The sequence below is a fragment of the Lucilia sericata genome, unplaced genomic scaffold (genome assembly GCF_015586225.1).
Source record: "Lucilia sericata isolate MDLA Ls3-8-SP2 unplaced genomic scaffold, ASM1558622v1 Contig001088F_arrow, whole genome shotgun sequence".
NCBI classification, from domain to species: Eukaryota; Metazoa; Arthropoda; class Insecta; order Diptera; family Calliphoridae; genus Lucilia; species Lucilia sericata.
The window spans coordinates 22,529-39,429 of record NW_023995063.1 but is presented as its reverse complement, the minus strand read 5'-3'; the positions used below and the strand labels follow the sequence as shown (position 1 = coordinate 39,429).

General features: G+C 29.6%; 1 protein-coding gene across 2 annotated transcripts in view; it reads left to right on the top strand.

Moving 5' to 3' along the window:
* LOC119609945 (protein Gawky) overlaps nucleotides 1-11,565 on the top strand; it is an 81,979-nt gene extending 70,414 nt beyond the window's left edge. For both annotated transcript variants that reach the window (XM_037964998.1, XM_037964997.1), the window contains exon 10: nucleotides 9,796-11,565. In XM_037964998.1, the coding sequence (XP_037820926.1) occupies nucleotides 9,796-10,560 (765 nt within the window). In that variant the 3' untranslated portion in view covers nucleotides 10,561-11,565. The remainder of the gene's footprint in view (nucleotides 1-9,795) is intronic.
* Nucleotides 11,566-16,901: the final 5,336 nt, after the last annotated feature.

Here is a 16,901-nt window from a genome sequence, read left to right as displayed (position 1 = left end):
TCTTACTGAATACTGAAATTTTTTTCAGTAATCAGTAAAATTTTCAACCAAAATGCATTATTAGTAAAAAAATATTATATTTAACTAAAATTTTCATACAACTATTATCATATTGATCTCTTTTACTCTCTTTCCAACAACTTTTTATTGGCCGAAAAAAATATATACGATTTAGCACCTTATATAAATGTGTATAATGTATGTGCATAGCTAAGTTATTGTCTTCTGAAAAGATTTGCAATCCCAAAAAGTAAAATTTATCGCACTATAGCTACTTGTGATGATAAATATGTATTATATTCAAAAATATGTTGAAAATACAATTTTCAGTAAATTATTAGATTGTACGAATTACTTTCAGTAATCAGTAAAAACTGCATTTTTTTTGCAGTAACCAGTAAATTTATTGCAATTTTTTGCAGTAATCAGTAAAATTTTCTGAATACTGAAAATTTTTTCAGTAACCAGTAAAAACTTACTGAATACTGATTTTTTTTTTCAGTAACCAGTAAAACTTCACTGAATACTGAAAATTTTTTCAGTAAACAGTAAAAACTTATTTTTACTGCAATTTTACTGGTACTACAAAGTGCCCATCTATGTCAAATACATATCATGGTTTTTATACCCTCCACCACAATCTGTGGAGATAGAGGGTATATATAAATTTGTCATTCCGTGTGTAACACCAAGAAATATTTATCTGAGTCCCAACAAAGTATATATATTCCGGGTCCTTATCAAATTCTGAGGCGATTTAACTATGCCCGTCTGTCAGTCCGTCCGTCTGTCTGTCTGTGTAAAACACGCTCACGCAAAAACGATGCTAAATAAATTAGAGAAATTTGGCCAAAATATTCACTATTGTCCTAGGTAGTTTGGTGTTGAAAATGAGCAAAATCGGTTTACATCGGAAAGAGATATGAATCAAAATTTAAAAAAAAAACTCCGAAAAAATAAGCTTTTTTTATCACATTCTGATACAATTTTAACAAAAACTATGCGATATAATTTCATAAAAATCAGCATACAATTGTTTCTTGAATGCTTGATTCCTGTTAAAAATGGGCGGAATCAGTCCACAATTTCATATACCTCCCATACAAATGTACATTTTCCAGGAAAATGCATTTATTGTTAATTACTTCTGGTATAATGAAAATATCTTTACAAACTTTTACAAGTAAAAGTTTTATGTTAATTGAATTCATATAGAGGAAAATTTTCTGAATCGGTCCATATTTTGCCATAGCTCCCATACAAGGTCCCCTCCCGAAAATCACTCAAGCGTACATTACTCATTACCTAATAATGATATCCATACAAAAATTTGCACAAGTATTGCCTTTATATACAGAAATTATACTGTTATTCACGTTCGGTCCATATTTGGTCATATCTCCCATACAATGTCCCCTCCCGAAATGATATCCATAAAAATTTAGGCACAAATATCGCCTTTATATATAGAAATGATACTGTGAAATGTTTTCATGATCGGTCTATATTTGGTCTTAGGTCCCACACAAGGTCCCCTCCCTAAAATCACTTAAACGCACATAACTCATTAAATAGTGGTATCCATACAAATTTTGGTACAAATATTGCTTTTATATATAGAAATGATACTGTAAATTTTTTTCACGGTCGGTTCATATTTGGTCATATCTCCCATACAAGGTCCCCTTCCGAAAATAAGTTAAACGTACATAACTCATTACCAAATAATGATATCTATATGCCACAAATATTACTTTTATAATTGCCACAAATATTACTTTTATAATTGTTTCACGATCGGTCCATATTTGGTCATAGCTCCCGTAGAAGATCTCCTTCAGGAAATCACTTAAACGCACATAACTCATTTCCAAATAATGATATCCTTACAAAACTTGGCACAAATATAAATTTAGTTTACAAAAATTGTATTTTAAAAAAATTTCACGATCGGAAGTAATTTAAATTCACATTACTCATTACTAAATAATGATATCCATACAAAATTTGACACAGACATTCTTTTGTATACAAAATGTTATATTTAATTTTTTTCACGATCGGTCCATAATATGGGTCCGATCTAGGGTTGCCAGCCTGGCGGGACTTGGCTGGATTGTCCAGCTTTTTTAATGCTTGTCCAGTTTCAAGCTAAAATTTAATTTGTCCAGCTAAATAGAATATTTTTAGTACACTGCAATAACTTGGGCAATAATTTTTATGTTATCTTTGTCAAATCATGTTAGCCAATACTGTTTGTACATTTGTTATACAACTAAGTTATGATTTCCCTCTTCTATCATCAATGACAACATGTCTCAACACTTGAACAGCTGATGTAATAAATATGATTGCGAGCGATATTCAATTTCTTTACGTACAGCTTACGTTTATTACGTTTACGATTTTTATACCCTACACCACTATAGTGGGTAGGGTATTATACGTTTGTGCTGATGTTTGTAACACACAAAAATATTGGTCCTACACCCACTTTAAAGTATACCGATCGACTCAGAATCACTTTTTGAGTCGATTAAGACATGTCCGTCCGTCCGTCTGTCCGGCTGGCTGTCCATGTAAACCTTGTGCGCAAGGTACAGGCCGTAATTTTCAAAGTAATTTGATGAAATTTGGACCAAACATGTTTTTTTGGCACAGGGACGAAGCCTATTAAAAATGGTTGAAAGCGGTCCATTATTTCACCTAGCCCCCATACAACCGTACCTCCCGATTTGGGATTTTTATGCCATTATTACGACAAATATACTATTATCTCTCTAAAAATTGGCATAAATATGTTTTATATAAGTATAAATGACACTGCAGATTTTCGTAATGATCGGCCCTTATTTGACCCTAGCCCCCATACAAACCCCCTTTCAAAAAATGTCTTAAACGTCTAAAATTGACTTGTAACCATTTGTATCGCAATGAAACTCAACATAACTAACTGTTATTTACAAAATATATCCTTTTCCCAAATTGAATGAGTATCGGCCCATGTTTGACCTATACTCCTATATAATTATATATTTATATCAAAAATGGCGCTTTTTCAAATCTTTTGCTCTTAAAAACTAAGTTAACGAAGTGATCGGGTAAAACTAAAAATATATTCGTACTCTATGAACTATAACAAAACGGAATTGTTATATGAGAACCCCTGCATTTTTTAGGTGTATCACTGTGAAATTATTTACACAAAACCAAAATTAACATTTTCTCTGTATTTTTTTATGTCCAGCTTTTTTTGTTTTGTCCAGCTTTTAAAAACACAATGTCCAGCTTTTTGCGAATCGGAATCTGGCAACCCTAGTCCGATCGGTCCCATACAAAGCCTCTTCCGAAAATCACTTTAATGCACACCACTTATTACCAAATAGCTATAAAATATTATAGAAAATCGTGTTTATTTAGATTTAAAATATTTAAATCTTTGCTTGTTCTATTAGAAAAGAGGAAACACCCTATTTCAACAAATATTTGTTTAACTAAAAGGTTATTAATATAAAAGTATTAAATATTCGGCTTAGCCGTATATAGTACTCTAACTTGTTTAGATTTGAGCTGCATTTAAAAAATGGCAACGGAATTTATATCAAGATAATTTTTTGATGGTTTATTTATCTTATTGCAGATTTTTATTGTTATCTCGATTTAACAATAAATTAAAATTTTAATTTTTGTTATAAAACTTGATTTGTATGGAAAATATGAGTGATTTAGTATCTTTATTGTTTTCTCGAATTGAGAGTTAAGTTTAAGATTTAAGTTCAAAATTCAAATTTTTGTGAAAAATGTAATATAAATATATTATTTACCCGATTTTAAAATGCAGGCGTTCTCATATACCAATTCTATTTCGTTATAGTCCATAGAGTACGAATATATTTTTAGTTTTCCCCTATCACTTCGTTAACTTACTTTTTAAGAGCAAAAGATGCGAAAAAGAGCCATTTTTGAAGTTTTAAATTTGAAAAATCATAAGTTTAGTAGTTTTCATCCGATTTTCAAATCCGATATTTTTTTTAATGATACAAGTGTCTTTTAATCCAAAAAAAGAAATCCAAAATTTATGGTCAAATGTCTGAGTTACGGTCGTTTAAGTAAAAAAACTCACACTTTTTTAAAAAATTTTCATTTTCATCATGCTCTACTTTGACCATGAGGCAGTGAGTTCATCTTTTATTACTTTCCTGAAGAATCACATAAAGGAAGGTTTCTAAAACTTGTTATTTCATAAAAATCTATGAAAAACTGGATGATTTATGCCAATTTTTCTAATAGCATGTTTCTCGAATTTTTAATCCATACAAATTAATTTTTGTATAAAAATGTTTATAAACATTTTTTAAACTTGTTACAAAGAAAACCAGAAACATGAACGTTTTTGTATGGAAGAAATATGCTATATTTTTATAAAACTTAGCACAACTCATAACCTTTTTCATCGATTATCATAAATTGACCATCATTGGAAACCCAACTTAATGTGCCTTTTTATACCCTACACCACTATAGTGGGGAGGGTATTATACGTTTGTGCTGATGTTTGTAACACACAAAAATATTGGTCCTATACCCACCTTTAAGTATACCGATCGACTCAGAATCACATTTTGAGTCGATTAAGACATGTCCGTCCGTCCGTCTGTCCGGCTGGCTGGCTGTCCATGTAAACCTTGTGCGCAGGGTACAGGCCGCAATTTTCAAGATAATTTTGGCACAAGGACGAAGCCTATTGAAAATGGTTGAAATTGGTCCATTATTTCACCTAGCCCCCATACAACCGTACCTCCCGATTTGGGCTTTTTATGCCATAATTACGTCAAATATACTGATATCTCTCTAAAAATTGGCACAAATAAGTTTTATATAAGTATAAATTACACTGCAGATTTTCGTAATGATCGCCCCTTATTTGACCCTAGCCCCCATACAAACCCCCCTTCAAAAAATGTCTTAAACGTCTAAAATTGACTTGTAACCATTTGTATCGCAATGAAACTCAACATAATTAACTATTATTTAAAAATATATCCTTTTCCAAAATTTAATGAGGATCGGCTCATGATTGACTTATACTTCTATATAAAGCCTCATTTAGAAAATTTGGTTTTTATCAATAAATTGCTTAAATACTTTGGAATTAAGGTAAAATTCAACATAAAAGTTTCTTTGTGAAAAATAAAAATTTTTAAAATATACTCATGGTGTAGGGTGTTATATGGTCGGCCATGCCCGACTATACTTTCCTACTTGTTTCAAATGTAATAAAAGCTAAAGTTACTGCTTCATGGCCAACGTAGAGCAGTATGAAAATTAAAAATTGTGAAAAAAGTGTGAGTTTTTTTACTTAAATGGCCGTAACCAAGACATTAATCATAAATTTTGGATTTATTTTTTTGGGTTGAAAAACAACACTTGTATCTTTAAAACAAAATATCCAATTAGAAAATCGGTTGCAAACTACCAATCATATATTTTTTTTAAAGTTAAAACTTCAAAAATAGCTCTTTTTCACAACTTTTGCTCTTAAAAAGGAACTAAACGAAGTGATCGGGAAAAATTAAAAATAAATTCCTACTCTATGGACTATAACGAAATGGAATTGGTATATGAGAACCCCTGCATTTTTTTGCTGTATCACTGTGTAATTGTTCGTCCGAAAATTGTCTTAGTCCTGGTCCATAAACCCTATAAAATATTCCCGTACATTGAGAACATTTAGTATTTCGGAGATGTTTTCAATTTCATGGTTTTAAATATATAATGACTTCTAACATGATGTTTAATTTTATGATCGTGAGAGCTTTCATGTTCATTTTTCGTCAAGGTAGAGAAAATGTTTCTTTAACAAGTATTGTCGACATGTGCTTAAAGAGTCATGTTTCTAAATTTTTTTGCGATTGCATAGGAGTGAGCTGAGTATGTAAGCTAAGTTTTCGGGAAAATATGTGAAAGTTAGACTTCTTCGATGTTGTTGCGGAATGCGTTACCCACATAAAATATGACCTGAACTCTTTGCGAATGTACTGTGAATTTGGATCTTAAATTTGAATTTTAAAATACCTACGAATTATTTTACTGCGTGGTTTTGACTATTTACGCAAAACGCTATGAATTTTCTGATGTTGATTAGTAATATTGGACAACAAAATGAAGTTAAAATCTGTGTATCACGTTGGAATGGAATATTTATATTTAAAATTAACTAGATTAACACTTTTGCTTACAATTTAAAAAAATATTATGAAATGTGACCTAACTTCATATTCCGGGATACCAGTATCAGTATTTAATTCTAAGGCAAATCATTATCCGTCTGCTATAAAAACATTTATTTCGATACATATATATTTAAAAAAATTACAAATCACGTAATACTTTACTTTATAAAAGTGAAACAATAAATTTGTAGGGCCTAGCTTCATCCTGATAAACGACCGAAACAATAAAATTCAAAGAGTCACCAACAAATCTGGGATTATTGAATAAAAATTGTGTATTTTAGTATTTATGAAAAATTTGGAGATATTTTTAATATTTTGTAACATATAGAGAATATTTTTTATTCATGATTTTTTTCGTTCGTCTTCGCGGACCCCCTAGGATTTTGCTACGGACCACTAGGGGTCCGCGGACCCCCTTTTGGGAACCGTTGGTTTATAGTTTTCTCGAGGAAACTACATCCGATTCTCTTTTAAAATTTGTATTTCCTGAGGATATACAGCAGATTACAGGTTTTGAAATAAAAATAGTTTTCCGGTGGAAAATATAAGTGATGGGAGTAATATACATATGTATGCGGATCTACAACAATATAATTTTGATAAAAATATTCAATATGCTATTTTTTGATCGTAGTAAACTATTTATTTTTTGAGGATATACAGCGGATTACAGGTTTTGAAATAAGAATCGTAAAGTAAATTAAGGACCTACAAACATTTTAGAGTTTTCAAATAAAAATAAATTTTTGATTAAAATTTTAACTACCTAAATAATAATTCTCATATACTATAAGAAATGGACGGAAAAAGGTCATTGCATTTCATTAAGATCAGAACAGGCCCGAAATTAGTGGTATAGGTGTATTTATTCGGATTTGATGTATTAAACATTCTCTTCCTCAAACTAACCTAACCTTCCACGATAGAACTAGTGTCATGCAAAATTTCATGAAGCATAAACTCCAGATCAAAAAAGTTAATTCCAAAAATACACTGTCTGTTGCAAATTTCTTGAAAATTGGTTCATGTTTTTTTATATTTAGCATAGAAATTTGGTGTTATAGCTTTTATTCTAAAAATGAACATACAAATGTGCGTAGCATCTAATCAATATCATTTAGAATGATTTTTAACTTCTGAGGTTAGACCTATTAATATGCCGAATTTTATGTAAATCGGTTTAGTAATTATGCAGTGAAAGAGTAAAAAAAGAGTCTCATATATATTTATTATTATATATTATACGTTTTGAAGATGTAATGTGTCATACTGTTCATTCCACAACATTCATTTCATGAAAATCGGATTAGTACTTTTTTGTATATTTGAACGTAAATTTGGTATAATAATTTTTTTTACAAAAAGATGGCATTAAAAAGTGGCGTGGCGTCCGATCCAGATTTTATATAGTTTATAGTTTCTCCTGAGATCAGGCCTATCGGTATACCAAATTTCATGTAAATTGGTTTTCTGTAAGTCTCGAATGAAAATTTTGTATAACAATTATATAGAAAAAAGTGAGCATAAGAAGAAAAGTGACGTCCAATCATGATTTTATATAGCCTATTGCTCCACTTTAGAATAGAACTATTAGTGTTCTAAATTTCATGTAAATCGGTTCAGTAGTTTGACAGTGAAAGCGTAACAAACAGACAGGATTTAATATTCAGTAATATAAGGACACTATAGCCAAAATAAAAATAAATGCAAAAAATTAAAAATTTTTATCAATTACAATTAAAATATTTGTAATATTATCTGTTACATATAATTGTAAGTAATAAAAGTTCAATAAAAACTGCTTATAAGGCCAGGTTTTTCTTATAAATATAATCTACATTTTTTTATTAAAACTATTTTAATCGAAGTTTTTTGTTTCAGTAAACTTATCTTACTTGCTCATATCTAGTTTATTCTTATTCTACACAAAACAAAATACAACCCTGATCAGCTGCCGACGCGTCAAAAGTTGAAAGTTGCTGAACTTTTGTCGGCAGACGTGTTACAAACTACAGTGTGTAATTTGTTAAATGAAAATACACTATTTCGACTTTTTTTGACTGAAGCCTATAACGCGTTGCCGCGTGTTGTGTTCTTACACCGTAATTTACCCTACCCCCATATAAGGTCCCCTTCATAAAATGACTTTGAAGCTCATTACTGGTTTATAAATACGAGCGATGAAATTCGACACAAATAAATTTAATACGTGCCAAAATCTGGTAGGAAGATTTGTATGAGGATCGGTTCATAATTGACCATAACCCCCCTTTTATAAGGTTCCCTTCAGAAAATGACTTTAAAGCTCATTACTGGCTTAAAAATACCAGTATAGCGAAGAAATTATAAAATTCGACGTAAGCCACAATTATAGGAACGTTAATCTTTGTAATTTCAATACGGCCCCATTGAGAAAATTTCTTTAACGCTACAAATAAGTGTTATATGAACCAAAATCTATCTAGCAAATTTTACGACAATCCGCCCTACCGCACATATATATATATATATATATATATATATATATATATATATATATATATATGTGTGATTTAAAAATTGGACAAAAATATGTTGTTTTTAAAAATGTATATTATGTTAATCCGAAAGGGCTGTGTCCATAATTGTGTTAAGCCCTATTGTTTATAGGGAGCATTCTATGGGTATATAATATTCTGCATTGCTGTATATAACACTCTTACTTGTTGATTTCATGTTTTTTATGTCTATCATAAGAACGACTTTCGAACGTTAGAATACATTTCATCTTCTGGTATTATTCGATCTGTCTGAATTCAAAGTAAAACAAGTATGAAATTATAGTCGGGCGAGGCCGACCATATAATACCCTACACCTCTGACAAAAATATAATGTGATTTATTTGCCATAATAAAGCATTTAAATTGAATTGTACCTTGCCTCAGATATACATACTTAAGCCGTTTATTGTTGAATAAAATTGTGGACATTTAATTGAAATTTTGATGGGGGCTTTTCATAGGGGCTAGGGTCATATGAGGACCTATTATTATGGAATTCGTGAGGGTCATCAAATCTTAAAATAAGATAATATACTGCTCGATGAGGAGATTCTATATACGATTTTTTTTTTAAATCGGAACTCAAATGAAGAAATAGGATCGTTTTAAAAATTTAACATAGCCGAGGTGTCCTAATTTGAGGACCCCCCGCCGGGCCCCTGGTTGGCCTATAAGGTCCAAATTCAAAACCTAAACTCGACAACACCTCCTCTTTGTGCATACCAAATTTCATTAAAATCGGATTAACCGTTTAGAAGTTACCGAATTATTTCCCTCTTTTTTTTTTCCTATACCACTGTGTGTTCTTTTTATTTTTTTTTTTTTTTTCGGCCGCTTTAACATAAAAATCTTTTTAACGCTTAATTCATATTATTTCTTTATATTGACATAGTGTATTAACTTGAATTTAATATCACAACAGAAAGTTTGAAAATCTTTAGTGTTTGTGTTCTTGAATATAAATATATATTTTTTTAATAATAATTTATAATTATTATTTTTTATTTTTTATATGTAGATTGATAGCTCAACATTACGTACCTTATGTATGCAGCACGGACCTTTGCTGAATTTTCATTTGTATTTGAATCAGGGCATAGCTCTGTGTAAATACTCCACAAGTGAAGAAGCAAGAAAAGCACAAATGACCTTGAATAGTTGCTTTTTGGGCAACACGACCATTATTGCTGAATCACCCGGCGAGAATGAAGTTCATTCAATATTACATCATTTGCCTCAACAAAACACTAATACTACTGCCACACAGCAACAACAACAAGCACAACAGGGTCAAGCCTCAAGCCATAATAACCCATCCGCAGTAAATAGTACAGGAGGAGTCGGTGGAGGTGGTGGAGGCAGCTCAAATACAAATGCCAACAATGTCAATAATGTTAACAATGCCTCAGGTTCACAAAATCCCTCGACACCAGGTGGCAACAACGTTAATGGGATTAATCAACAGTCTAACAATCCCGCAAACAATGTCTCTAGTATTAATTCAGCTAACAGTGGCAGCAACAACGCTAATACCGGCCAAAACGGAAATCAACCATCCAATCATAATTCTCATCCAAATACAAGTACACAAAATACGTCAAATGTTGCTACAAATAACAGCAATAATGCAACAAATAATCCTTCAAATGCTAATAACACCACGGGGTGGCGTTCAACTGCCCAGCAACCCCAACAGACACAAAATTCTCAAACACGACCCTCCGGTGGACGTGATGACTTCGAATTCATTTCCAAATATGTGTGTTCGATTGTGGATGACTAGATAAGGCTTACTAGTTTAAAACCAATTCCCTCAAATCCTCTTTCTACTATCACACTTCCTCAAATACCACTACTACTTCCTAGCTTACAACAACCATATAGAAGATTTCTCAAGTAGTTTTAACTATATACATATTATGAAACAAACAATAAATAATGAATTGTATTAACAATTAAAAAAAACAAAAGTTTAATGTATATATCAAAACGAATTAAAAAACAAAAGAAAACCCAGCGACATAAAAACGAAGACTGTTAATTATGACATTTACAAAATTTTAAAACTATTGTTTATTCAAATTACATAGAAAAAGTCATGTAACTACATACCTACAATATGTATATAAACTTTTAAAGGTTTATATGTATATAACGAGATATTTTTGTTTTGTTCAAAATGTTGTTTGAACGTACTCGTATATTGGGATAGTTATATTTAATATTTTTGTTAATTTAATTGATGTTCTTTTTTGTTATTAAATGATAGAAAGAACGCCATAGCGTTTAATGGCATATTAAATTCACCTCCTACGCTAAGTGTCCTAATGAAATTAATCATTTTTAAAGTTATGTAAGCTTAGGGAAGAAGGTAGTTGCTCATTTAGATCAAATAAACCAAATGCAATTCTTATTAGTAGTATTATCTCATAATGTAATGTTAATTATGTTACAAAAAGTGTGGATTATTTTATATTTAAGCATCATAAATTTATTAAGTTCTTAAACAAATTCTTTCTTATTATTAGTTACTCAATACAGTTTTCCGCGGAAACATTTATTTCGAGGAAATTACGAACCATCCGTTTATAAAGAGGTTGATAAACAATTTAGATTTTCATCACATACAAATCTGGTGGATTGCTTTTTTGTAACCTTTCCTTATTTAATAGCCATGTTTTGCAAATTTTCGCAATTTCATAGTTGGAAATGGAGGAGAAACAATTACTTAGAAAATGGAACAAATGTATGTAATTAAAAAATCTATATTTAATAATAAAATAAAAAACTGTGTACTTCTATGTTCGGGTATTGGATAATATAAATTATTTGTGAGCAAATAAATTTAAAAGGAATAAATATTTATATATATATATATATATATATATATATATATATATATATATATATATATATATATATATATATATATATATATATATATATATATATATATATATAAATAAATGAAATTCCGAGCTATTCTTCTATTATTTAAAATAAAAAAATATGATAGATAAAGATGACTATATATTATAAATAAAATTTGAAACAAAAAATTACGAATGCCTTTTTTACTTATTCATATCAGACGGACTTGTCTACGGAAACTAACATAGTCTTTCTTAAATGTTAAACTACTAACTAGTCATATTATATTATTTGTGTTTTACAAACTAACTGCTGTACAATTTGACGCCAATCGAACGATGAAAATCTGCAGGAAATCTCGACTAAGAATATAAAATAGCATTCAACTGAGAAAATGTAAGTAAGTTATTCAAGTTAATCATTAGGGGCCAATCTTTAGGTGAAAGATTAGCGATTAAATTAAAATTAATCCTCGAAAGATGATTTTGAGTACTCAATTAGTTAATGCAAATGTGTAAACAGCTGATGCAAAACAATTAATACTATTTTTATTAATATAATCATTAAAATGTTCTATTTATTGATTATTGGACACTTCAAAATACATTTTTTTGTTTTCAATTTAAGTTTTCATATTAAATTTATAATTGTCTTCTTCTTTTTTATAAAATATGCATTGTTTTGATAACAAACAGTGACGTTTTCTGTTGTTTTGTATGGCAACACTGCGAAGTTTAAACTTGTACTCAAAACCATCAAAGGGGATTAACATAAGATTATATTTATTTTTAGATTAACTAATCTGATTATTAATTGGCATTTGATTACCATCTCAAAAACCCGCTCTAAGTATATGGGTAATTTCGCGTCAAGTGACCCAACTTTTAAAATCGCTGTCTACCGATTTGGATGAAATTTTCACCAATGTTAGTTCTATTGCATAGTAGGGTTTTATTCAAATGAGTGTAACTTTTCACCTATTGGTCCAAGCCAAAATTGTCCAAAAGAGTTCAGATACTAATTTCTTCATTGTTTCCAATTTTTTTTCAAAAAACTCCTTTTTCTTTTAAGGGCTTTCTAGTACCATAATGGGATCTGAGTGGGATATCTATAAATTTTTTTGTAACTTAAGAATAAGATTTTTTCAATATTTGGCAATTAATTTTTCCCTATTTTTTCAAAATAGACGTTTTTGCTATAAAGGGGGATTTTTTGAAAAAAAAAAAAAAAATTAAAAAAAATTTTGGACACAATGAAGAAATAGCTATCTGAACTGCTTCGGACAATTTTTGCTAGTACCAATAGGTGAAAAGTTACACTCATTTGAATAAAACCCTGTATGACCAAAATATCCAACTTTGACCCCCTCTAACTCCGGCAGTTCTTGACCGTTAGAGCCTACTGGCCTACTATCCAATAGTACTAACCAAAGTAAATTAATAAAGTAGCATCACTTGAACAGCTGACTATTTTTTTTAAACTAGATAAATGAAGCAAATTGTCAAAGTTTGTTTTGAAAATTGTTAACATTGTTTATGTCGCCATTTTTAAATTGTGTTTTGCTATTTGTTAAAATTTGTGAAAAGTTGAAAAAGTGAATTAAAAGTGGTTTTAAAGTAGTTTAAAAGTGTAATAAATTGTATAATATATAATAATATAATTAAATCGTTAATATTTTTAACTTAAAAGTAATATTTTTTATTTATGTTTTGTTCACATTGTTGTTCAAGGAAATTTTATTTTGACACAATCTTAAATTATTCCAAAAACAAAATACATGTGGTTGTTGTAGATGTTGTTGTACAACAAGAGATGTCGCTACTTTATTAATATACTTTGGTACTAACCTTGGTGCAAAATTTCATCACTTCTGAATTTATTTTATATTTTTTTCGCAAAACTTAACTTCTATTTATCCATATTTTATACCCTCCACCACCATCAGTGGTGATAGAGGGTATATATAACTTTGTCATTCCGCGTGTAACACCCAGAAATATTCATCTGAGACCCAACAAAGTATATACATATATTCTTAGGCCTTATGAAATTCTGATTCGATCTAGCTATGCCCGTCTGTTCGTCCGTCTGTCTGTATAAAACATTCTCACGTAAACACAAAGCAACAAAAATTGACGAAATTCACCCAAAATATTTATTATTGTCCTAGGCAGTTTGGTATTGAAAATCAGCAAAATCAGTTCACATCGGAAAAAGTTATGAATCAAAATTTGAAAAAACTCCGAAGAAATTAAGCTTTTTTACATATTTAATGTAATTTTCACAAAAACTGTGCAAATAACTCCATGAAAATCATCACACATTTGTTGCTATACAAGAGCTTTATTCCTGTTGGCGGAATCGGTCCACAATTTCATATATGTACTTCCCATACAAATGTACATATTCCCGGAAAATGAGTTTTTTGTTAATAACTTCCGTTTGAATCTCGAAATCTTCACAAAGTTTTACAAGTTAAAGTTTTATATCAGTAGAAATCATCCAGAAAAAAATTCTGTATCGGTTCATAATTGGGCATAGCTCCAATACAAGGTCCCCTTCATAAAAACATTTAAACGTACATAACTCATTATCAAAATATGATATCTATTCAAAATTTGGTACACATATTACCTTTGTATACCGAAATGTTATTTTTTCACGATGGGTTCATATTTGGTAATAGCTACCACACAAGGTCCCTTCCCGAAAATCACTTAAACGCACATACCTTATTTCTTAAATAAGATATCCATACAAAATTTGCAAAACATATTGCTATTTATATACAGAAATATTACTGTAAAGTTTTTTTCCGATCGGTCCACAATTTGTCATAGCTCCCATACAAGGTCCCCTTCAGAAAAACGGTTAAACGCACATAACTTATTACGAAATAACGATATCCATACAAAATATTACTTTTGTAGTCAGAAATGTTATTTTTAAATTTTTTCACGATCGGTCCTTATTTGGTCATAGCTCCCATACAAGGTCCTCTCCCGAAAATCACTTAAACGCAGATAACTGATTGCAAATTATCTTAATTTATCTATTTGTTTTTTAGTATATCTTAATTTATTTATTTATTTACTAATAATAAATAATTAAATTAAGATATTTATAAAAAAAATTGACACATATGTATATTGCTTTTATATACAGAAATGTTACTGTAAATTTTTTTCCGATCGGTCCACATAGCTCCCAATACAAGGTCCCCTTCAGAAAAACACATAAATGTATGTATATAATTCATTACCAAACATTGATATCCATACAAACTTTGGCACAAATATTACTTTTATACAATGTAATGATATACATATAATATTTTGCATAAATAATTACATAAATAATTTTATCTTACTGTGAATTGCTGTGAATTTCTTTTTCCCATCGGTCCATATTAAGTCATAGCTCCCATACAAGATATCCTTACGAAAATCACTTAAATGTACATATTTGGTAATGACTACCAAATAACGATATAGATACAGAAATTAGAAATTTTGCTTTTGTTACTGTGAAATTTTTTTACTATCGGTCCACAATTAGTCACAGCTTCCATACAAGGTATTCTTCCGAAAATCTCTTAAATACACATTACTTATTACCAAATAACGATATAGATACATAATTTGACTGAATATAGCTTTTATGTACAAAAATGTTACTTTAAAAACTTTTTACGATCGGTCTATAATTGGTCATAGCTCCCATACTATGTCCCTTCCCAAAAACTACTTTAAACGTATTTAACTAGTTGCATTATCGTCAGAAAATTTGTTTAGTATAAAAAATTTGTGTATTAAGGGTGATGGCAACACATCAAAATTTGGTCAAAAATTGTTTATATGTTAGTAATTTATTCCTGCAATCATTAAGGAAGAAGAAGCATAAATTTCATTTTTATTTAGATTTTGCGACGGCAACATCATTTTTTTACCGCATGGTGATAAAAAATTTATGAAAAAATTGTATCCGTTATGTGTCTATACTGTTACGCATACAATTTTTACCATTATTATAAATGTAATTTTTCCTGTAAAAACCAATTATTTATTTTTTTATTAATGAAAAAATGTTTTATTAAAAAACTGGATATTTTTCTTGGTATATTTCAAGTAAAATTTGGTACTGTGCCTTTAAATAAATTCGAATATGATTTTTTTTTTCATACATATTTCATTTACCTTGCGGCAAAAAATGTGATGTTGCCTCACCAAAAACTAAATAAAAATGAATTTATGCTTCTTCTTCTTCAATGTATGCTTCGTCTGCTTCGATTTCAGTTGAAAATCAAAAGTGTTTTGATTTTCATCAAACCAGTGCGTGAGTTTTTTTTTCACTAACATATTCAAAAAAATTCCTGTGTGTGTAAATTTGTTTGATCATCACCCTTAACAATAGCGGGTTTCAATCTTTTTAGTATATTTAATACCCTATTATATTTACATCAACTTTTTTATAGAAAGCGTGAGCACCATTTTGTTGTTTATTGTAAAGTAGGTAACACAGATGATTTTTATTATTACACAAAAATTAAATTCAATGTAAAGTTTTAAAGATTATCACAAAATCCATGAAAGAGTTTCGAAATATCTTAACACAACTAGATTTTAGCAGTTATTAAGTTTTTACAACATTCTTTACCATTTCCGACGGCTATTGCTTTTCCGCTGCCGGACAACCCAAAATATACGCGGCCAAAGATTGTATACAGCAGTATCAACAAAAAATATTTTCCTAAGATAAACAATGAACTCGGCTTTTTTTGAGAAACTGGTTATTATTTTCGATATTTCTTGTTCTTGAGATATTCCAAGAACATTAATTTTTGACCACGTCTTATTTTTCACTTTTTCATATTTTTCTTTATATTTTGTAAATTTACCTTTTTTTATTTTCACTTTATGTTATTGGCGGTGTTTATTTAGAGGGAGATGGATAGATGGGTACTTACGCGGGAATTAGAGGAATTGGGTAAATAAGAAGAATTATGTTTCTGGTTAAACGTTATAAAACTTATGTATTTATTGAACTCTTAAGTATATAAAGTATGAACTCTTAAGTATCTGAGGTTATGGTTTTTGCACTATTAGGGTAAGTTTTAGGTTAATTTCAGGTTTTAATATTTATTTATTGTAGGGTAAGTCAGATTTAAGTATTTATTTCTTTACTTATTTTAGGGTAAGTTAGATTTAAGTATTAACACTGTGATAAACATTGTGATAATAAATTTTAATTAGT